We start from the raw sequence: 24,714 nt of genomic DNA on the forward strand, positions 1-24,714 counted from the left end.
TGAGGTACAAACGGTTTTATTTTTCTAGAAAGAGCAAAGTCCAGAGAGGCAGGGGGGAGGGCAGCTGGGCCTGGCGGAGCTGCGGTGGGCAGGCCCTGGGCCCTGACTGAGGCCGCAGGAGGCGCCCCCCGCGCCGGCCCCTGCCCCAGGAGTAAACAGGCATGGCGGGGGGCTCAGCTGCTCGGGGCCCTCCAGCGTGATGGCAGAGAAGGAGCAGGGGAGGTGAGGTGAAGTCCACGACCTGCTGGGTCACACGAAGCCAGGCTTCATGGACGAGCGGCGGCAGTTGGGGCAGCTTCGTGTCCCGTTGTTCTGCAGGCACCTTGCGGGGGGGTTGGTGCAAAGGGCACTGTCGGCTTGGCCGGCCTGGCTGCCCACCCTGGACCGGCTCCCTCTTCCCCTCCCCGCGGCAGGCAGCCCTGCAGGCCAGAGCCTGGGCCAGGGGTCAGGCGTGGGTGGCGGAGGCACCTGTGGCCCTGGTCACCGCTCCCCCATAACCTTCGAGAGTTCTCTCTCTGTGGTCTCTTTGGGGAGAAAAACAGGGCCGCCGGGAGGGTTTGATGAGTGATTAGACAGAAAACTCTTAGAACAGGCACCCAGGAGGCCCCAAAAGCACCGCCTAAGTGTGATTAGGCCCCAGGGAGCCCCCAGGGCCCAACGGCAGGGCGCTCACCTGAGGTGGAAGATGTGGGAGCAGGGCAGGGCCTGCAGACGGCTGTTCTTCTCGCCGATGGACTCGCCGCACAGGCCGCAGTAGAGCTCGGCCTCCTCCACGCACTCGTGGAAGCGCACGACGTGGGCGCGCAGCTCCCGCTGCAGCCCTTTGCTGCGGTAGATGCCCTCGCTCAGGCAGTGCAGCTTCAGCTGGCCCAGCTGCAGTGGGGGCGGACGAGACCAGGTCAGTGCCGGTAAGCAGCGGCCCCCAGACGCCATCTGTCCGCCCGGGGCCACAGGCTGCTCAGTACACGGGGGCCCTGTCCTGCCGCGCTCCTGCCTTGCTGAGGGCCCTAGGAAAAACATCTGGCCCTCTCCGGGCCTTAGCTTCCCTTCATGCAGAATGAGGGGGTTGGCGAAATCAGTGATCCTTACTCCTAGAAGCAACTGGGGACCTCATGTTTTTGAAGGATTTTTATTGACCGGATCTGCTGCCTCGATGCCCTACTCGTTAATTTGCTTTCCTGTTTCTGTTCATTGCATACCCACAGCAGCTCATCGACATTTCTGATGATATTTGGGTAAGCCAGAGCAGCTGTTGTCCAGCCAAGGCAGGTGTATTTGGCATTTTGACAGGACTGTGCCCTGATCTCTGAGAAAGGCGCATCTTCTAGAAGACTCTGAGGCTATTTTCAAAAGGTTTGGATAGGATGATGAAATTTGAAGAGGTTGCATAGACTGTGGGAAGAACACAGGCTGTGGAGTTAACACAGGTCAGTTACCAGGTGTGGGACCTTGAACACCTCTCTGAGCCTCACTTTCCTCATCTGTAAAAGGCGGCTCGCTGTACCCACCTTGCAGGAAGCCAGTGAGTCCTGGAACCCACAGCTAGAAGAGCCCTGGGGTGCCCACCTCCCTATCAGTGGCAGAGTCTTAATGACCATCAAGAAACCTCTGACAGGGGGCTTCCCTGATGGCGCAGTGGTGAAGAACTGGCTTGCCTATGCAGGGGGCGCAGGTTCGATCCCTGATCCAGGAACATCCCACGTGCCACGGAGCAACTAAGCCTGTGCGCCACTCGTACTGAGCACGTGCTCCAGAGCCCGGGAGGCCACAGCTTCTGAAGCCCAGGTGCCCTGGGGCCTGTGCTCCACAAGGGAAGCCACCTGGGCAGGGAGAGGCCTGTGCACCGCAACCAGAGAAAGCCCAAGCAGCAGTGAAGACCCAGCGCAGCCAGAAAGAAAGAAACTTTCCAAAAAGAAAGAAAGAAACCGCTGAGGAATTCTGATGTCCCCTGAGCTACAGAACTCTCACCTGCCCGCCCCCCCAAGTGCTCTCTGAGTGGAGGAGAAACAGCCAGGGTCAGGGAGTGACTAGGGGCATCTCCTGGAGATCAGGAAGGACTCAGGGCACGAGCAGGCTGGTGGGGGGGTCTCCCCATCCACCCTAGATCCCACCTTGGGCTCTTGACTCCAGACCCAGCAGACGGAATCAGGTCTGACCTTGTTCCCCACCTCCTCGGCCAGGTCCTGGGCTCTCTCAATGGCATCCAGGGCCTGGAAGGGGAGATAGGGCAGGGCTGCAGGCAGGGCTGTCGGACAGAGACCTTGCCTTGTAGGGAAGGAAGGGCAGGGAGGGACGGGGCTGGGAAGAGAAAGAGACTGGGGTACACTGGCCTGAGCTGCCTCAGTTTACTTGGATACAGAATGGGAAGAACACTCCTATCTCACAGGGGGTTATGAAATCGGGCTCTGTCACTCAGTCGTGTCCGACCCTTTGCAACCCATTGTTGCCTGCCAGATTCCTCTGCCTGTGAAATTTTCCAGGCAAGAATACTGCCCTGGGTTTCCTACTCCATGTGAAATCATAGGAGGTAGTTCAAGCGTCTGAGTTCCAATGCCAGGTCTGGCCCTTTACGAGCTGGGTGATTGGCAAGTCACACCCTGCTCTGAGCCTGGAAAGTGACCTGGGATGCCCTGGCCTCACAGATGTGGGGTGAGGCTGATACTGGACAAAGGGTCTGAAAGAGCCCAGTCGGGAAGCAGACCCACACACCCTTGGCTGACCTGTGGGAGCGCTGGGGAGAGCTGGCCGCAGGACAGGGATCCCCCTCACCTTGTCCAGCGCCTTCCTGGCCACCCAGCACTTGGCCACGCCCAGCAACACCTGCACCTGCCCCAGGCGGTTCCCGATCTCGGTCATGATGCTCATGGCGGAGTCGTACCTGGGGAAGGCTGTCTGCGCAGCCGGGTTGGGGGTTGGGATCAGGCCCGGCCTGGCCCGCACCGCCGCCCCCTGCGTCCCGGTGACCTCACCTGCAGGTCCCCACGGCTCCGGTGGATGTCAGCAAAGCAGAGCAGGCAGAGAGCCTGCAGCGGACGGTCCCCGTGCTGCAGCGCGATCTTCATAGACTCCTGTGACGGAGCCGGACCCTCAGGCCTGCGCGTCTGCCCCCCACCCTAGAGGCATCCTCACCCCGTGGGCCCCTCAGACACCCTCGGAGCCCGGTACCCCTTTCCTGGTGCTGAGTCCCCGTGTACAGAACCCCTGAGGATTGACAGCCCTGGAGACTGAGGCTCTGAGAGCGGAAGTGGCTTGACCGAGGTCACCAGGTTATTAAGTGGCAAAGCTGGGATTCCTACCTAGGTCGGTGGAACTCCAGACTGGCTCGCTTCCAACTTAAAAGGGTCCCACAGAGTGGGTATTGGGCCGGGGGACAAAGGAAAGCCCCCTCCGCTGAGAACAGACTATAAGGGAATGAGATTTGGGGCAGATGGGGTAAGGGGAGCAAGCACATCCTCCAGGGGCTCAGCGATAGAGAGGGGGGCAGGAACCAGACTGGGGGGCCTCAGCGGACTGGGTAGGCAGGAGGAAGCCCCGGGCCCGGGCCCCGCCCACACCGCCGTGCTCCGCCCACCCGCCCGCGCTGCGCCCACCTCACAGCACTCCATGGCGCTGCCCAGGTGGCCCAGCAGGCGGTACGCTACAGCCATGTGATACTGGCTCATGGCCCGGTACTTGAGGCTCCAGCCTTTGCCATAGTCGTTGACGAGCTCTGCAGCCTTGCAGGGGAAGAACAGGGCTTTCTCGTAGTCCTGCAGGGGACAAAGGGAGGGGCCGGGATGGGAGTGCGCATGCTGAGTGGCGGGAGCTGCCCCTAAGTGGAGCGCTCCACCGCATGCTCGTTCATTCATTCATTCACTTATTCTGGTGTCCAGGAAAACCGTGATTCACGCAGAGGGAACAGCCCTGCAAAGGGGTGGGCTCATGAACGTAAGGGTTTTCATCTGGTTTGCCGACGTTTGCCAAGAGCCTAGCACAGTTCCTGGCTCAGAAAGTATTTGCTGAATGAATGAATGAGAATCAGAAGCAAGAAAGGCAACTGGCTTCTCTCAGCCAGTCCCGGTTGGGCCCCTGGCCTTCAGAGATGCACAGAAGGGTGGTGGTGGGGCTGTCAGAGCCCACCCTGACCCCCCGCTGGAGTTTGCCTCCTGGCGGCCTGTCATCACTGAAGGCTGGATGAGGATTGCCAGCAGAGTCAGCTCCGAGAACATAGGACAGACTGACTGAGGCAAAGAAATCATCCTCTCCCCCTTTCCTTCTCCTCAGACTTCTAAATGTCTTCTCAACCTGCCAGTTATGAGCACATGACCTCACCATACACTCCGTTAGGAAACAGAAGGAAATCGGAGACGCGCTCCCTCACTTGCCTTCTCGGTCAAACCCACCGGCCCTGACTCCACACAGCCTCACTCCTGCTCCTCCCTGCTCCGTCAAATTAAATAAACCCCCTCCAGGCGGGCTCTGGAACCCCTCCCCAGTCTCTCTACTGAGTCATCCCATCACCATAAAAACACAACCTGGCATTTCTTACCTCACGTGAAAAACAAAAATTAAAATCAAACAACCACCTTTGACTTCACGTCCCATTCAACTACAACCCCGATTCTCTCTTCTTTTTTGTAGAAAACCTACTTGAATTTTTATTTGATATCGAACAAGCTAATATGACCCAAAGAAAACTCTCGGTAACCCCAATATAAACCTGTTTCTAATAAACTTAGTATGTACTATGTACTTTTTAATTCGAAGCCATGTAAATGTTTTACAGACTTAAAAATAGGAAATTTAATTTAAAAAAACCTAAGATTGGAAAATGGAAACAAGGGACTTCCCTGCTGGTCCAGTGGTTAACTCAGCTCCCAATGCAGGGGGCCCAGGTTCGATCCCTGGTCAGGGAACTAGATCCCACGTGCTGCAACTAAGACCTGGTGCAGCCAAATAAATGAATAAATATTTTTAAAAAATGGAAACAAATAACCTTAAGTGTATATTATTATAAAATTACAATTAATTTTAAGTATAATTAATATATAATTAATCATATAATAATTATAATATATAATTATATATTATATATTTAATTATATAATATATAATTATATATAATAGATAATAATAGATAATATATAATTTTAATTATAATATATAATTATATTATATTATAGTATTATATAATCATAATAATATAATGTATTAATGTATTATATATAATTATATAATATATTATATATTAACATATATTTATATAATGTATGTTTATTATATTAAATATATTATATTTATATAATGTTTATATAATTATATATATGTTAATATATAATATAATATATATTATATTTTATAGTATATATTATATCATATTATATTACATTGTATTGTATATATAACAATTATAATGTATATAATATAATTTAATATAATTATAATAACTATAGATATATTATAAATACAGTGTAATATAGTTATATTATGTTATAATATAAATATAATTTAATTATAATATGATTGTAATTATAATATAACCATAATATATAATTAAATATGCCATGATTATAATATAAATATAATATTATATAACTATAATATAAATATAATATATTACTCTTATAATAATATAGTATGGATGTGAGAGTAGGACTGTGAAGAAAGCTGAGCGCCGAAGAATTGATGTTTTTCAACTGTGGTGTTGGAGAACTCTTGAGAGTCCCTTGGACTGCAAGGAGATCCAACCAGTCCATTCTAAAGGAAATCAGTCCTACGTGTTCATTGGAAGGACTGATGCTAAAGCTGAAACTCCAATACTTTGGCCACCTCATGCGAAGAGTTGACTCATTGGAAAAAACTCTGATGCTGGGAGGGATTGGGGGGCAGGAGGGGAAGGGGACGACAGAGGATGAGATGGCTGGATGGCATCACCGACTCGATGGACATGAGTTTGAGTGAACTCCAGGAGTTGGTGATGGACAGGGAGGCCTGGCATGCTGCAATTCATTGAGTAGCAAAGAGTCGGACATGACTGAGCAACTAAACTGAACTGAATAATATAATTATCATAATATATAATATAATTATAATTATAATATAAATATAAGAATACAATATATGATTATATAAATATAATTATAAATAGAATATACAATATAATTATAATATAATATAAACATTATATATAATATTGTAATATGATTATAAATATAATATATAATTAAATATAAAATTATATAAATATAATTTTATACATTATAATTATAATATATAACATAATTATATATATTTTATAATATAATTATAATATAATATATAATTATAATTGTCATATATAATATAATCATATAATATATCATATATTATATTATAATAATTATATATTACATGTTATATTATAATAATATATTATAAGAATTATAATATAATTATATTAAGTATTATATATTATATTATATATATGCTGCTGCTGCTGGTAAGTCGCTTCAGTTGTGTCCAACTCTGTGCGACCCCATAGATGGCAGCCCACCAGGCTCCCCTTGTCCCTGGGATTCTCCAGGCAAGAACACTGGAGTGGGTTGCCATTTCCTTCTCCAATGCGTGAAAGTGAAAAGTGAAAGGGAAGTCGCTCAATCGTGTCTGACTCTTAGCGAGCCCATGGATTGCAGCCTACCAGGCTCTTCCGTCCATGGGATTTTCCAGGCAAGAGTACTCGAGTGGGGTGCCATTGCCTTCTCCGTATTATATATATATTATGTATTAATTGTATCATATATTATATATATCTGTATAATTATTTAGATTTATATATATATTTATATTTACAAATATTTATATTATATATTATATATATTCTACACATTATTATATAATTATATTACAATATAATAATTATTAGATAATTATTACATATAATTTAAATATAACTTAAAATTATAATATAATTATAATTAATTAAAATATTAATTAAGGTATATTATAATATATTATGATGGTTTCATAATTGCCATAATATATTATATAACCTCTTATTAATAGAACCATACAGAACAAGTGTTACTTCAAATGACCTTAACATACACTTGAACAGTTCAACCATAGTGGGATATATTATAAAGACAAAAGAACAGCAGAGAAGTCTTAAACTTCATTTGTCTTTTTTTTTTTTCAGCAATAGTGGTATATTGTGTTTTGAAATTATTTTGTGTACTTTGTAAGATAAAGTAAATATTTAATTATGTTTTTAGAAACCAAGATTTTCAGCCTAAGAGAAAAAAAGAATCAAGTATGAAATAAAGAAAATCCTGAAACATTAAGCTTGAGTTGAAGATTTCAGTATGAAGTCCAGTTGTCCTCGAAACCGAGGAGATTTAGTAGCAATAACAAGCCAGTGGCAATGAGCATCCTGAGAGCCCACATCCAGGCTTTACCAGTCTGGAGCAGGAAATATAGTGGGCCCTCAGTACCCAAGGGTTCCACATCCAATCAAAGCTTGAAAATATTAGGGGAAAAAAATCCAGAAAGTTCCAAAAAAGCAAAGCTTGAAGTTGCCAGGCACCTGACTATGAACCTAGCACTTACAGTGTATTAGGTTTTAAAAATAATCTGGGCTTCCTCGGTGTCTCAGTCTAAAAGAATCCGCCTACCAATGATGCAGTTTCAGTCCCTGGGTGGGAAAGATCCCCTGGAGAAGGAAATGGCAATCCACTCCAGTCTTCTTGCCTGGAGAATCCCATGGACAGAGGAGCCTGGCAGGCTGCAGTCCGTGGGCCTGTCGACTTAGCGACTAAAACAACAACAAGAGATGATTTAAAGAATATAGGAGGGGGGACTTCCCTGGTGGGCCAGTGGGTAAGATTCTAGGCTCCCAACGCAGGGTGTCCGGGTCTGATCCCTAGGCAGGGAACTAGATCCCATGTGCCACAGCTAAGACCCACTGCAGCCATATATGTAGGTTCTATGAAAATACTACACCATATTATATAGAGGCTTGAGCATTCCTGGATTTTGGTGTCCTTGGGGATCCTGAAACAAATCCCCTGAGAATACCAAGGGCCGATTCTACACAATACCATGGGACAGGCTATTGTGCCAGAAAACAAGAATGCTTTCTTTCAAAGAACTAAAGGAAGTCTCGTCAAAAGGACATAGGGGTCATGCTGAAGAGAATTCCCCTGACTAAAATTAAGATAACGTGAGTATCAAAAGGAACAATGATTGCAAATGACTGAAGACTACTGAGTATTTTTTTAACTCCAAGATTTCATGATGAAATACCAAAAAGAGGAAGCAAAACTAGTGTGATTGTTGGAGTCAACTATCACATCAGCTCGTTATCCTGAAACATGGCAATTAAAGGAGAGGGACAAAGGATTTATCTACCTTTCCTTTAGGAACTGCTTTTCAGAGCAATCAGCTAGCTTTAATTAATTTATAGGAAAATCCCAGCTAACAATTGCAGAAGGCATCATAGAACGTGGAAGTCACCGTTTCGTGAGAGTTGACAGAACTGATTCAGGCAACAGACGCCAAAAAATGCTCAAACCATTATGGAGAACACTGCTGCTGAGCTGAATATTCACCAAGTGTCACCCCACAAAGTAAGCTGCTGGTCCTGCAAGGAAGAAGGCAAAGCTGAAAGCAATGGGATCGGGCGGTTACTTGCTCGGACGTCAATATGGTGTCTCATGAAGCACGCAGACCTGCTTGTGCAGGTTCTCACCAGAAATGAACGACCTACGGGACTTCCCTGGTGATCCGGCGGTTAAGACGTCCCCTTCCGACGCAGGGGGTGCAGCTTCAACCCTTGGTCGGGCAGCTAAGATCCCATGTGCTTTGTGGCCAAAAAACCAAAACATAGACAATATTGTAACGAATTCAATAAAGGCTCCACATTAAAAAAAAAAAAAATTTAAAAATGCGTGACCTAGATCTTACCAAGTCATTTTTAAAATTCTCGTTCATAGAGAGTAATGGAGACAAAGAAACAGCTTATGTGACTCCTTGAGGAAGCAATGAGACAATGAGATGGAATATAAATTAATTTGGCTTCTTCAGTAAATCATGGAGAATAAAGAGTAGTGTATTAACTTTCTATTGAAAGTGACATAATAATCACTGCAGTGTGTGGTTCTTGCTTGTGTTCCAGTTCAAACAAGCTGAGCATTAAGGTGTATTTTCAGGATAAACAGAGAAATTTAAGAGATCATTGTTCACCATGGTGTGTGTGAGAATAGTATTGTGATTATATAATAAAGTGTCCTTATATCAGAAAATAGTCTCCTTATTCTCAGAAATGCTTACTGAACTACTTTGCGGTAAAATTTCGTGATGTCTATAATTTTTTTAAAAACCTATTTATCTGGCTGCTCCAGGTCTTTACTTGCGGCATACGGGATCCAGTTCCCTGACCAGGGATTGAACCCCAGCTCCCTGCACTGGGAGCGTAGAGTCTTAGCCACTGAACCACCAAGGAAGTCCCATAATGTATGGGATATAATGTGATATAATTTTATATCATAAGACTTCAGTGAAAAATATGTTAAGTCAAACATGGCAAAATGTTAATAATTGTTAAATATAAGTAGCCGGTATATGGTGATTCATTATATCATCCTCTATGCATTCCTGTATGGTTAATTTTCTTCATAATAAAAAAAGGTTTTGAAACACCCCTATCTCTCTCCAATCCTATTTGATCTCACAGAATGGCTTCCCCAGATGTCTTATTGCTGCAAACAAAATCCTCAAATGAAGGATGATCCATCAATCCATGGATGACTCTCATTTCCTCACACCCAACTGCTTTCCCAGGTGGGGCTAGTGGTAAAGAACCCACCTACCCATGCAGAAAACTTAAGAGATGTGGGTTCGAACCCTGGGTTGGGAAGATCCCCTGGAGAAGAGAATGGCAACCCATTCCTGTATTCTTGCCTGGAGAATTCCATGGACAGAGGAGCCTGGTGGGCTACAGTCCATGGGGTCTCAAAGAGTCAGACATGACTGAGCGACCCACACTTTCACACTTTGACTTTCGCAAGGTTTATTAGGCATTATTATGTGCCAGGGGCTGACATGCCCCAAGGGCCGAGCGCAGCCTGGATGTCTGCAGGATGGAGAGCAAAGGCTCAGGGCCAGAAGCCTGAGGTCATTGGCTCCATCAGTTTCTTCTCCCTTCTATGTCCCTTTCCCCTAAGCCCCCGGATCCCACCACCTCCCACCTCTCACATACCTGCGACAGCCACGCTGGCCCCCACCCTTCCTGGAATACTCCAGGTTAGCTCCCCCAAAAGCAGAGCTGTGCTTCCGCCGTTCCCTTTTTCATCCTTTCACCAGATTTCTGCATGGCTCACCCTCTCTTCCCCAAGTCATCAGACATCACCCACCCCTACCACCCTGTTTGAACTTGCAACACCCCCTCCTCAGCCCTTCCAACCCCCTTTCCCTGCTCCCCTTTTTCCTAAGCACTTTCCACCATGCTGTATACTTGGCTTTGCTGATTATATTTATTCACCTTCCTCCCCCAGCTAGAAAGCAAGCTTCGTGAGCCCAGGCACTTGGCTGTTATTTTCACTGCTGTATCCTGACCAACAGTGCCTGGGGTACAATAGATGCTCAGTACATGTTTGATGAATGAATCCTTACGACCGTGTTATAAGGCGGGTTCCATTCGCCCTCATTTCATAGGCTTGGAGAGAAGTGACTTGCCTAAGATCACACAGCAAACACAGCAAAGTACAGGTTTAAGGCCTGTCCTCACATAGGAGCTTCCCACTCCCCCAGGAAGTCAGGCAGACTGAAGCTTGAATTTTGACTCTGCCATGCCTGGCCACATCTCTGCACGCTAGGTCACCTCACTTGCGTCTGACTCTGCGACCCAGTGGACTGTGGCTCATCAGCCTCCTCTGTCCATGGGATTCTCCAGGCAAGAAGACTGGAGTGGGTTGCCATTCCCTCCTCCAGGGGAATCTTCCTGACCCAGGGATCGAACCTGCATCTCTTATGTCTCCTGCATTGACAGGTGGGTCTTTACCACTAGTGCCATCTGGGAAGCCCGGCCGTGTCTGTTCCTCCCGGCCAAGTCTTTCTCTTTTCAGACTCCCATCTGCCTCGTCCCTACTGATATGGGAGGACTGAACCCAGTGATGCAACAGGGAGCACGGCTCCTCGGAGGCTCTCCGGGACCTGGGACCTCCACCACCCTCCCCCGGGGGCCCCGGGGCGCACCTTGACCTGAGCATAGAAGCTGCCCAGGCTGCAGCAGACGCGGCACTCGAGCATGGCGTCGTCGTTGTTGTGGGCATAGCGCAGGGCCTTCTCGAAGCTCTCCAGGGCCTTCTGGAAGAGACTGAGGCCCAGGAAGGCGTTGCCCATGCTCAGGCTGACCTGGCCTCCAAGCTGGGCGGCCGCCCTGGTGCCGGGCAGGCCAAGGCAGGTCTTGCAGTAGGAGATGGTCTTGTGGAACTCACACAGCTTCTCGTTGCTGCGCGCCAGGTTCAGGTAGCTCTCCAGGAGGAAGTTGGCGTCCTCCAGCTCCCGGGCGGTGTCGATCTGGACCACAGCGAACTGCCCAGCGCGGGGGTGGGCCGGGGCGTTCAGTCTCCGCCCTTCCAAGCCCCCCACCCCCCAGCCCAGAGCCTCAGACCCGGAGCGCCCACCCCTAGCCTCAGATATGCGCTGGGCTCCCCAGCCAGACTGGAAGCTGCAACCCGGGAGCCTTCACCTCCCAAATCCAGACCCCCCGCTTTCAACTTCATCCCGAAACTGGTCTGCAGTCTCCACCACCTGCCCAGGCCCCCAGCCTCGAACCTGGAGCCAGTGCCCCCCTCCCCAGGCTTAGACTCAGAACCCCACAGGAGAGGACTGGAACCTCGACTCTGAGACCTGGCCTTGAGTGCCTCACACTGCAAGGCTGAGAACCTCAGACACCAAAGTTCAAGGCCACGGGCCCAAATCCAAAGCCAAGACAGAGCATCCAAGAGCCAGGGCCTGAGATGCGGAGGATTCAGAGCCTCAGGCCCTGACCGCCAGCCTGGGGGATACGGGTGAGTCTGAGGAGGCGGGAGGGGGCCGGGAAGCCTGGGAGAACCCCGCTGGGCCCCACCTGCCCAGCCTGGCCGCGCTCCCACCTTGAGCATCTCCTTGTAGCGGCCCATCTCTGAGTGGGCCGTGACGAGGCAGCCGAGCACACGGAAGCGCCCCACGAGGTCTGAGCTCTTCTCCAGGACCTTCATCCACAACTGCAGCGCCTTCTCCGTCTGGTTAGACTGGTACAGCTGGAGCCCCTTCTCGATCTGCTGCTTTGTCTGGTCCTGCCCCATCCTCCCAGAGACCCCCGGTGGCCCCGCGCCTCTAGGCTCTCATGGGACCACCCCTCCCACCCCTGGTGCCCGCTGCCCACCCAGCCCCGAGCAGGCGCAAGGCCCGAACAGAGAGCGGGCACCACCCCGGGAACAAAGCCGGTCCGGGTCCTGTGCGCAGCTGTCCCTGCCAGTTGAGGCCACGTGGCCGCCAAGGAATGTCAGCAACAAGGTCACGCGGGCCCCCACCGCCCCCGCCCCCAAGCTGGGAGGAAGGTGCCCGCCCCCTCCTGCCCCGGGCACCCCCTCGGGCATCTCTTTAGCACCTCTGACCCTGGCGCCCCGAGCCCCCCTGGCAGGGCAGGCTCTCCCTGCAGCCTGAGAGTTGGAGTAAGCAGGGATAAAGCTGGGCACATGGGCGGCAGGAAGGCTGGAGTGGATGCCCAGCTCTGAGCCCTCCTCTGCCGCCACATCACCATCCCCAGAGCCACCCTCCCGGGCTCTGCTTCTGTGAGTGACTGGCAACTGAAGCCACATACCTGCGCACAGGCCCACCCCATCCCAATGAGTCCTAACCTACAGCTCAGCCCAGCCAACAAGTTGCTCACCTCTCTGGGCCTCAGTTCCCTCATCTGTAAAATGGAACTGTCATAAGCTAATAAACCCTCACCTATGATGGGTAACAGCGGGACCCTGGACCAGGCTGCCAACTTTCGAATGCTGCCTTTGCCGTTTATTAGTTCTACGGGCAGCATGCCTTTGGGCAGGAGAGCAATGGTTTCCACTTCACTGGACTGTTGGAACCATACCCTTTAGGAGCTGGTTGGGACTTGGAACAGTGCCTGACACACGGGAAACACCACGTGACCATAAGCAAGAGGTTATCTCAAGCAGCATTCGTCTGCTCCATGGCAAATTGTCCACGAGGAATAGAAATTGGTTTTTGAAGGTTTAAAAAAATATCCAGTTCCAGGGACTCACAGTTCTGAGCTTTAGTCCACTGTGGCTCTCTTTGCCTGGCAAAGCAATAAAGCTATTCTTTTCTACTTCACCTCAAAAAAACAAAAACAAATAAAAGATGTACAATTCCAATCCCAGTTTGAAAGAGTCCCTTATAATGAGCTTGAATGCCAGACACCATGGAGAAGGGCAAGGTCTTACAGAGGGAGAGGGCAGACCCGTGAAGGCTCCTGGGGTTGCGAGAGGGCTCTGCCAAAATTACCAGCTCGTCTCACTGCATCTTTCTCTTCCCGATCTGCAAACCAGGCTCCTTCCCGCCCCAGGGCAAAGTTGTCCTTTCAGAGTGGACAGTGGCTTTTAGCATATGAGCATCCCTCATTTTATTGCAATTCCCAGATGCTTGTCTTTGACAAACGGGAGGTTTGCGGCAACTCAGCATCGAGCAAGTCTATTGGCACCATTTTTCCAAGAGCATAAGCTCACTTCGTGTCTCTATGCTGCATTTGGCAGTTCGTCTAGTCAAGGCTATGGTTTTTCCTGTGGTCATGTATGCATGTGAGAGTTGGACTGTGAAGAAAGCTGAGCGCCAAAGAATTGATGCTTTTGAACTGTGGTGTTGGAGAAGACTCTTGAGAGTCCCTTGGACTGCAAGGAGATCCAACCAGTCCATTCTGAAGGAGATCAGCCCTGGGATTTCTTTGGAAGGAATGATGCTAAAGCTGAAACTCCAGTACTTTGGCCACCTCATGCGAAGAGTTGACTCATTGGAAAAGACTCTGATGCTGGGAGGGATTGGGGGCAGGAGGAGAAGGGGACTACAGTGGATGAGATGGCTGGATGGCATCACTGACTCGATGGACGTGAGTCTGAGTGAACTCCGGGAGCTGGTGACGCACAGGGAGGCCTGGTGTGCTGCAATTCATGGGGTCGCAAAGAGTCGGACACGACTGAGCGACTGATCTGATCTGATAGTATTTGGAGCTCTTTCATTATGTTTCTTATGGTGACGTGTAATCAGTTCTCTTGGCTTAACATCTTTTTGTTTCATTTTGTTTTGTTAACCTTTTGGCCATATCGCGTGTGGGACACATGGGATCTTAGTTCACCGACCGGAGACTGAAGCTGAGCCCACTGCGTTAGGAGCATGGAGTCTTAACCACTGGACCACCAGGGATGTCCTGTAATCAGCGATCTTTGATGTTGATGGTTAGCATTTTCAGCAATAAAGTATTTTTCAGTTTAGGACTGAATATTGTTTTTGTAGGCATAATGCTATTGTACACTTAATAGACTACAATATAGCACGGACATAACTTTTGTATGCAATGGGAAACCAAAGTACTCGTGTGACATTTTATGGTGATGTTCGTTTTATTGTGGTGGTCTGGAACCAGACCCGCAGTATCTCTGAAGCACGCCTCTATGCACAAAGTCGAGCATTGATCTACCACTAACACCATAAGATTTTCATCACCCTGGAAAGAAGCCCTGTGCTCATTAGCAGTCACCCCTGCTCATATCGATATTGACTGCAGACCTCAGAATGTGACCTATTTGGAGACACCATCTCTTTTTGGCCATACTGCCTGGCTTGTGGGAGTTTCGTTCCCTGACTAGGGACTGATCCTGGGCCCTCAGGAGTGAGAGCTCAGAGTCCTAATCACGGGGCTGCCAGGAATTCACCTTTAAAGAGGTAAAACGAGGTCACTAGAGAGGGCCCTGATCCCATAAGACTAGCGTTGTAAGAAGAGATTAGGACATAGACACACAGAGGGGGAGAAAGAGGGCCATTGACAAGCCAAGGAGAGGGGCCTCGGAGTGAAACTAACTCTTTTGACACCTGCTCTCTGACTTCCGGCCTCCAGATCTGAGACAATACATTTCTGTTGTTTAAGCACCCCCATCTGTGCCCAGTGTTAACGGCAGCCTGAGCAAACGGACACACCCTGCAAACACAACCTACTCTCTGTGGACCCGTCTGCTCTGGACATCTCATGTAAATGGACTCGCACAACATGCGGCCCCTCGTGACTGGCTTCTTTCAGCACAATGTTTTCAATATTGTAGCGTGAATCGTACTTCATTCCTTTTTTTGGCTGAATGGTACTCTAGGGCTTCCCTCGTGGCTCAGCTGGTCAAGAACCCGCCTGCAATGCGGGAGACCTGGGTTCAATCCCTGGGTTGGGAAGATCCCCTGGAGAAGGGAAAGGCTACCCACTCCAGTATTCTGGCCTGGAGAATCCCATGGACTGTACAGTCCCTGGGGTCGCAAAGAGTCGGACACGGCTGAGCGCCTTTCTCTTTCAGTATTCATTGTACATTTATGCCATTTTGCTTATCCATTCATTAGTTAATGGCCTTTGGGTCGTTTCCCTTTCCGATTATGAATAATGATGCTTTAAACATCCATGTACAAGTTTTCATGTGGACAAGTTTTCGTATCTCTTAAGTATATACCTAGGAGTGGAATCGCTGGGCCATAGGTAGCTCTGTGTTCACCTTGTGAGGAATCTGACTGCCTCAGGGCCTTTGCCCCTCACGGTCCCTTTTCTCCTCCCTACTTCGAAGTTCTGCCCAGTTAAGGCCCAGTTGGGATGGACCAGCTTACGATACTCATGGAGAATTAAATTCCATTCTGATACAAGATGTATCTCTATAATTTTATATTCATTGATGAGGGTACTGGCTTAGTATCTGTTTGCCCCTCTCAAATGTGTGGGCAGGAACTTTATCTCATTTTTCACTGACCTGTCTCCAGAGCAAAACCTGGCATACAGTGGCCACTCAATAAATATGTTAAATGAATGAATGGGAGGAATGAAAGCTTAATTTTGAAATTTAAAGTAGCTGCTCCAGGCTTACAGCTAACCTGCCATGCCTCCTTAATCCTGGGGAAGCTGAGCAGAGGCAGAGATCACTGCCTCCTGTTTGCTGCAAGCAGAACAGGTCCAGAGTGGGACAGTCTGGGCATGGGGGGGCGGGGCATGCCCCAGGGTCATACGTCGAGGGGACAGAGGAATAGGCCCTTGGGACTAGATAAAGACATTGGGCTGTTCCAGGGGAAGTGCTTTTTTTTTTTTAATTTAAATTCAATTTTCCAATTTATTTAACTGGTCAGTCATGTCAGAATCCTTGTGACCCGGACTTTAGCCTGCCAGGCTGCTCTTTCCATGGGATTCTCCAAGCAAGAATACTGGAGTCGGGTAGCCATTGCCTTCTTGCGGGGATCTTCCCAACCCAGGGACCAAAGCTGGGTCTCCCACATTACAGGCAGATTCTTTACCGTCTGAGCCACCAAGGAAGTCCATTTAATGAATTAGTTGTTTATTTTGGGCCGTGCTGGGTCTTGGTTGCCGCGCTTGGGCTTTCTCTAGTGGCGCAGCGGGGGCTGCTCTTCACTGCGGTGGGCGGGCTTCTCCGTGCCGTGGCTTCTCTTGTTGCACAGCATGGGCTCTAGGTGCACGGGCTTAGTTGCTCTGATGTCCCCTGCCCTGGTGGGAGGTTTCTTAGTCGCTGGACCACTGGAAGTCCTGGGGGACGTGCTCTCGAACCTGGTGCACAGGAAGCTGGGCAAAGGGGGAGAGCTGGGAGCCACTGGCACAGTACTGTCTTGGGACAGGTGGGTCCTGGGGACCCACAGCGGGGAAGGAAGCTGGACCCACAGGGAAAGTGCTGAAGAGCCAGCAGGTTCTCTGCCATTTGTGGTTGAGATACAGTCCAGCTCCGAGTCTGCCTTGAGTCTTTGGCAGGAAGTAGATGGGCACTCTGCCTCAGCATCCCAGAGGAATCTGGAACCACAGACTTCCAGGTACCTGGGAACTCAAATGATCTCAAAACCTGACCGAGTTTTCTTTGCCCCCGAGTGAGCCATTTGCTGACTTCTGAACATAGTTAGGTCAGGGTCATGCTCCTTTCGGAGAAAGCATGTATGAGGCACGCCTGTATGCACAAAGTTGAGCATTGATCTAGCACTAACACCAGAAGATTTTCATCACCCTGGAAAGAAGCCCTGTGCTCATTAGCAGTCACCCCTGCTCATATGCGATACTGACTGCAGACCTCAGAATGTGACCTATTTGGAGACACCATCTCTTTCTGGCCATATTGCCTGACTTGTGGGAGTTTTGTTCCCTGACCAGGGACTGAGCCCACTCCAGTACTCTTGTCTGGAAAATCCCATGGACAGAGGAGCCTGGTAGGCTGCAGTCCATGGGGTCGCTAAGAGTCGGACACGACTGAGCAACTTCACTTTCACTTTTCACTTTCATGCATCGGAGAAGGAAATGGTAACCCACTCCAGTGTTCTTGCCTGGAGAATCCCAGGGATGGGGGAGCCTGGTGGGCTGCCGTCTATGGGGTCACAGAGTCGTACACGACTGAAGAGACTTAGCAGCAGCAGCATGCTCCTTTAGGGTAAGGGGGTGGTTTTTGTACTAGCATCCGCTCGGCCCCTGGCAAAGTGAGAGGAGACCAAAAGGAGGCTTACATTGCCCGAGCTGAGCACTTCTTCCAGCTTACAGATAACTGGGTGGCACCCAAGGGTGAAGTGACCTGCCCAAGGCCACACCTTGACCTCAAGACAGAGCAGGCAGTGGATCCCAAGCAGTGTGGCTCCAGGGGTCTTACTCTTGATCATGACACCGTCCCAGGAGAGAGGGAGAAAAGTGAAGGCGATGTAGATGGCCATATTCAGGAAGCTTAGTGATTTTCGCCAGACACACCAAGCCCACTGGGAACCCTGTCCAGGCTCTGACCTGGCTGGGCAGGAGAAATGCACACAAAGAAGGCTAAGGAGGGACTTCCTGGTGGTCCAGGGTCTAAGACTCTGAGCTCGCAATGCAGGGGGACCGAGTTCAATCCCTGGTTGGGAATTAGATCCTACATGTCGTAACTGAAGATCCCTCATGCCACAATGAATATCAAAGACCCTGCATTCAGCAACTAAGACCCAGAAGCCAAATAAATAAAAAGTAAGTATTTTTAAAAATTGCTCTTAAAAAAAAAGGCTAAGGAGAGGGTGAACGGAATCAAGCCTTACTCACAAAGCCCAGCAACAAAGGCTGACCCAGGAGAGCAAGTCACAGAATGAGTCTTTTCCTGGGTCACTTACCCTCACAGGGTGATGGGACAGCAAGGGCCTGGGGGTTTGTTGTTCCAAGTGCCTGCTGTGTTGGGTACCAGCTACATGGCCTACACTTTAGTGCCCTGGTTGATAATCGAAAGTAGAAAATGAAATTTGGGCCTGAAGTGGGGCTCACAATCTGGCCTGCTGAAGATTCCCATATAAGGTGGCTACATTTGCTATCTGGGAGAGTTCATGTAAGAATCAGCACTTCCTGCTTCTCCTGAAGACAGGAAGCTCAAGTGATCCCTGGGCTTGTGAGTCCAGAGTCAACGGGTCAAAGGGTCACTGTCTGGGCTCAAGGGGTCGGTGTCTGAAGGCAAGAGACCAACAATATCCCCCTTCACCCGCTGCCCCCACCTCCTGCTGTTCCTGCCTCGACACTGAAGCCAAGCGTCACTTACGATCTTCGATCGGCCTCCTCTTGCAAGCTTGAACCACCGGCTTGGCCCCTGCAGGCCCCTGACTTTAGAGCCCCTGCACAAGTGTAACTGGAGGTGACATCCCAGGCCCCTTCTGCCATGATTACTCGTATCCTTGAGATGTCTGTCCCTCTCAACAAACTTCGTTTTCCTATTTGTGAATGGGGATTTACCTTTCTGGGAAGGTTTCTGTGAAAACCAAACAAGATGATAAAGGAAGAACTTGGCTTTGAAAACAAGACGTGGCACAAACAGCCCTCTAAAGGACCCCCTGAACTTCGCTTGAATTGGCTCTTCAGTTAACAATAGTGAACAATTTAGAGATAACCTGCATTCAATAGGAAAGTCATTGAGAAACCATGAAATGCTATGAAGCCTCTAAAAGTGAAAATCGTAGATGCCAGATGGAAGGGTGCCCGTGAAACAGTAACTGAAAAAAAATGCAGACAGCAGAACATTCTGTACATTAAGGCATGAGCTCATTTTTATTAACAAAAATTACATATGCACACATCTTTGTATAGAGAGAAATTCTGGAAGCGTACTTCCCCCATCTGTTTGACAGTCATCAATGAGCTATGGGACAGCGATGTGCGCATGCTCAGTCGCGTCTGACTCTTTGCAACCCCATGGACTGTAGCCCTCCAGGCTCCTCTGTCCATGGGATTCTCCAGACGAGAATACTGGAGTGGGTTGCCATTTCCTTCTCCAGGGCATCTCCCCCACCCAGGGATCGAACTCACGTGTCTGAAGTCTCCTGCATTGGCAGACAGGTTCTTTACCACTGGCGCCACCTGGGACTTGGGTCTCATTTGGTGGAAGAGGCTCCTAAACACACATAAGCTTTTCCCACCACACACTAAACCTTCTTCTATATACAATTTGCATTTAAAACAATAACAAAAAAACCCTCAACCATTATAACCTTTAAAAAGGCCACTGTGTCATGTTCGCCCCAGGCTCAGGGCACTCTTTCCACTGCAGGGATGACTAGGTTGGTGACACTCTCCAGGCTGGTGGGCCACACACAGGTTCCCCTCTGCCAAGGGCCTTCCCTGGCTGCCAAAGGGGCTCTCCAGCAGCAGAGGGGCCCAGGGAACAGGTGGCACACCAATCTCCTCAAGGAGCAGGAAGCTGTATTAGCAGCACTCCTGCCAAGGGTCTCTAAGGGACCTAGTTGTCATTCATTTCACGGCCACTGGGGGCCTGCAGAGAATTCGGGTACTGGCTGGAAGCTAGTGGCTTATAAGCGGGTGTGAAATGTTCCTCCCTTTTTTCTGGAGTGGATGGATTTCTAAATAAAAATCTAACGTAATACAATCTTGGGGAAAAAGCACATCCGGAAGCTCTTGACAGAAGCAACTGTCACCTTTGCATATTTATTTATTCATGTTGGATATTTACTTGTTCATTAAATGTCTCCTGGATGCTTATTATCTACCAGACCCTAGGGCCCCAGTGAGACTTCCCATGTGGCTCAGTGGTAAAGAATCTGCCTGCAATGCAGGAGGCCCGGGTTTGGTCCCTGGGTCAAGAAGGTGCCCTGGAGAAGGAAATGGCAACCCACTCCAGTATTCTTGCCTTGGAAACCCCATGGACAGAGGAGCCTGGCGGGCTACAGTCCAAGGGGTTGCAAGTCGGACCCGACTGAGCGACCAACGGTGGAACAGGGCTCCAGTGAAGAACGCCACTTCACACTGTCCCTGCCTTCATGAAGCTCCATTCTAAAGGTGGGATTTATTTATTTTTAAAAAGATACGTCTTTACCTGGCTGTGCCACGCCTTAGTCGCAGCGTGTGGACTCTTCTGTTGTGGAGTGAGAACTCCTGGTTGCAGCATGGGGGATCTAGAACCCTGACCAGGAAGCAAACCTGGGCCCCCTGCATTGGGAGCAGGGAGTCTTCACCAGGGAAGTCCAGAAAGGAAGTCTTCATTCTTAATTAATAGCTCTATTGGCTAACAGGTAATCATAGTGGACGATGCAGGCAGGGCAGGTCTAAAAGACTCCGGGTCAGGCAGGTCACTCAGCAGGTAGGAGGAGGAGCTGGGAGAAGTGGAAGGGACTGGGCACTGCAGAAACAGCAGGAGACGAGCTCAGAAGGGCAGGAGCAGGCGGTCCCAGGCTAGTGCGGAAAGGAAAAGATGCCTCAGAAAGTAGGCTAAGTGAAGGCCAAACATGAAAGGGATGTGCCGCATGACTGCATTTATGACAAATCCAGGAGATCCAACCAGTCCATCCAAAAGGAAATCAGTCCTGAATATTCATTGGAAGGAGTGATGCTGAAGCTCAAACTCCCAATACTTTGGCCAGCTGATGAGAACTGACTCATTGGAAAAGAGCCTGATGCTGGGAAAGATTGAAGGCAGGAAGAGAAGGGGACAACAGAGGATGAGATGGTTGGATGGCATCACCGACTCAATGGACATGAGCTGGAGTGGACTCCGGGAGTTGGTGATGGACAGGGAGGCCTGGCGTGCTGCAGTCCACGGGGTCGCAGAGTCAGACACGACTGAGCGACTGAACAGAACAGAATAGAACTGAACTGAGGGGCTGGAAATGGGAATGGGGGGCGGGGGTGCGGAAGGCGAGTGATGGCTAAGGAGTACAGGCTTTCTTTCTATGGTGATGAAAATGTTCTAAAATTAGGTTATGGTGATGGCGCAGAATGCTCAAAATCAGACCTGGCTGCTTTAGTGGGCAGACTCTACAGCGTGTGAATTCCATCTCAGTAAGGCAGTTCAAACACACTCAAAACCACAGGCGGCTTCAGGTCACTGGAGCCTTCATGGGGGCGTGGGGATGGAAGTGGGGGCTGAGGTCCTATGGATTTGGCTGGAGTGTCAGGCGAGGGCTTCCTGGCCAAAACGTATTCATTTTCCCATCCCCAGATCTGACTGTGATTTAGAAGAACAAGAGCCCTTTCTATAGCTGGAGCCTGTGCCAGTAAAGAGAAAGTCAACGTATGCAAAAGAAATCGAACACCAGATGGTGGTGGTGGTAGGCTGGAAAGGGCTCCTGAGGAAGAGCTTGAAAAACGCAGAAGGTGCAAGAGAAAGCCGTGTTACGGTCCCTCATGGAAGGGCAACGTCATCACACATTAGTTTGACATTCCCAGAGGTGAAGGGACAAACCTGCGTTTTCATTTCCTTCCTGATGGCTCATCTTCATCCGGGACTGAGATGCTCAGGTGAGCACAGTATGTGATGTTCCTGGGAGATTTAGGGAGGTCGTGTGCTGACCGAGAAAGCCAGTAAGCTGGGAACTAGGAGTGTGGCAAAAATTAGGTGCCTGAGGAATCTATTAAAAAAAATAATAAAAATAACTGAATGGGAGTTTAAAAAAAAATATTAACAGTTTAAGTAAGATACAGATATATGATTATAGAGATGCACAAGCCTAAAATTTTTTGAGGTTAAAAACAGTACACCTTTGACATAATCCCTTTCTGGTAAATTTTAAAAAGAAACAACAGCCTTTATGTATGATGTTAAACTGGAAGATGTTCAAGTCGTACATTTTATTTTTATGTCAAGTTGTCTCAGGAATACAGGAATCCAAACGCAAAGACTTAAAAAGAGATCTACCACCTCATTCTTTACCGTGAGTCACAGAGCATCTGGGTCAGGCGGGAGACAGCTTCAGGTTCAACCAAGTGCCTTCTAATTTCAGAGGCAACAGGCCCCAAAGAGTCCACGGGCAAGCCTGACTCTTCACCCTGGTCCAAATTCCGGAAGTGTGAAACACAGATCCTTTGAGAAGGTGCCGTGTGGCCGTTTTCTGTGTCCGATGATCATGTAGCCTCAGGTGTTTTTTATTTTGGCTGAGCAGCATGTGGGGTGTTAGTTCCCTGACCAGGGATCGAACCTGTGCCGCCTGTCTTAACCACGGGACTGCCAGGTACATCCCCTGGTGTGTTATTTTAAAACATACAACTAGGGCATCGAACTTGTGACTTCACAAATACCAATGGCCCAAAGGAGGTGAAGTTACAAAAAGTGCGTTTCGAGCCGACTTAAAACATTAAGTGGCGATGGTCGCACCACACTGTGAATGTCCTGAATGTCACTGAACTGTTTACCCAAAAATGGTTAGAATAGAATTATTTAACTTTTACCACAATGCAAAAAAAAAAAATTAAACATGAGGTCAAGATGAGGTTAAGGAACAGTCCATCCTAAAGGAGATCCATCCTGGGTGTTCACTGGAAGGACTGATGTTGAAGCTGAAACTCCCAATCCTTCGGCCATCTGATGCGAAGAGCTGACTCATTGGAAAAGACCCTGATGCCGGGAAAGATTGAGGGCAGGAGGAGGAGGGGACGACAGAGGATGAGATGGTTGGATGGCATCACTGACTCAATGGACATGGTTTTGGGTGGACTCCGGCAGTTGGTGATAGACAGGGAGGCCTGGCGTGCTGCGGTTCATGGGGTGGCAAAGAGTCGGATGCAACTGAACTGAACTGATCTAAAGAAAGAACTGTGTGGTAGCAATGACATTTAGGAAGCACCCCAGTATTCACGGGAAGTGGCGCCTTTCAGGAGCATGCTGGCCAACAATTTGGAGACCGAGTTACTAGTGAATCCCTTAAAGTGACTGAGAGTCACTTTGAGGACAAAGCTGAGATAAATGCACCACTGAGGGAGTCAGAGGGATATAGGGGCCGTCCCCTTGAGCCTAGAGGTCAGCAGGCCGATCACACGTGAGGAGTCTGCACAGGTAAGCACAACACACTCAGTCGCTTTTACGGAGTTACTTCTCCTCAGGGGTGAGGGCCTGCAAGTCAGGCAGACCTGGTTTGACTCCGGTGCACACCACTTCCCAGAAACAACTCGGTGTCTCCTTTTTTTTAGTATGATCCCAGTTCTATTTCTAAAATGTGCATATGGACAAAAAGACTCAATGAAATACGGCAGTACTTTGGACACGGGGGAAAGGGGTCGTTGGGAAAGGCGGTCTTGCTGTGCGGCCGCCGTCACTTCCACCTTCAGTCTCCGAGACCTTCGCAGAGACTCAACAGCGCTGCTACATCGGGAGAGAGCATCCGGAGGGAGCATCCGGAGGGTCCTAACCTCTGCGGCCCATGGGAAGATTTTCCCACTTTCGGGGGAAAACAAGTGGAGGCTGCTAGCTATGAACTTTGTACGCTGGATCTGGATTTGCTGCGCCTTTATAGTAAGACACTCACGACCTAAAATATAATCTGAGAGGGAACTCCCTGTGGCCCAGTGGTTAGGACTCTGGGCTTTCACCACCGAGGGCCTGGGGTTCAACTTCTGGTTGGGGAAGTAAAACTCCAAAAGCTGTGCAGTATGGCTGGGGCCGGGTGGGGAATTCAGGAGACAGATACGAAGGGGAGCATTTTAAGAGGTGCAATCTCTTTGAAAAAAGAATCAAACTCTTGAACTCAACATACTAGATGTTTGTAAATAAACTTTAGTTATCTTTTTTGCAGAGGGCAAGATTAACGCTCCCCTGCCCCTGACACAATTTCTTTTTCTTCAGTTAAGTATTTTTCTTACTTTTATTTATTTTGGGGGCTATGCTATGTGGCACGCAGGATCAAACCCATGCCCCCTGCAGTGGAAGCATGGGGTCTTAACCAGTGGACCACCAGAGAAGCCCACAACCCAATTTCTTTTAACCTCAGTTTGCTCATCCGCTAAGTGGGGATGGAAACAGTAGGTCCCCCAGGGGCTATGACGACGAGCGCATTCGGTGTGTCGTGTTCCCTGCAGCACTAGGATGGCGGTCAGTGAACACGAGCTGGGTCAATGACTGCATAAACACTTCGTGGGCTAGCACCCAGTACAACCCACTCTGGAAAACGCTACTCCAGGCCCACCCCACACAGAGCCCGTCTGATGAGAAGGCTGAGGCCTGGCCCGCCTACCGGCCACAGCTGCTCGTGGGCCCCTGCACAGGCGCC

The 24,714-nt window shown here is 49.1% G+C and overlaps 1 protein-coding gene across 4 annotated transcripts; it reads right to left on the minus strand.

The window, feature by feature from the left end:
* RAPSN (receptor associated protein of the synapse) lies at positions 1-12,512 on the minus strand. Of its 4 annotated transcripts, none has more exons than XM_086341598.1 (8): positions 12,111-12,512; positions 11,209-11,547; positions 3,591-3,749; positions 2,970-3,068; positions 2,770-2,892; positions 2,157-2,210; positions 674-873; positions 1-322 (listed from the first exon to the last, which is right to left on the minus strand). In XM_086341598.1, exons 1-8 carry the CDS (start codon positions 12,300-12,302, stop codon positions 250-252), a joined length of 1,239 nt encoding a protein of 412 aa, XP_086197724.1. In that variant the 5' UTR covers positions 12,303-12,512; the 3' UTR covers positions 1-249. The 4 variants fall into 4 exon arrangements, with proteins under 4 accessions (XP_086197724.1, XP_086197723.1, XP_086197722.1 ...); XM_086341597.1 differs by having other exon boundaries at positions 1-524; XM_086341596.1 differs by having other exon boundaries at positions 2,112-2,210; positions 12,111-12,494.
* Positions 12,513-24,714: the final 12,202 nt, after the last annotated feature.

The sequence above is a fragment of the Bos grunniens genome, chromosome 15, assembly GCF_055505025.1.
Source record: "Bos grunniens cultivar Pamir isolate PY7600 chromosome 15, Bosgru_T2T1.0, whole genome shotgun sequence".
NCBI lineage: Eukaryota > Metazoa > Chordata > Mammalia > Artiodactyla > Bovidae > Bos > Bos grunniens.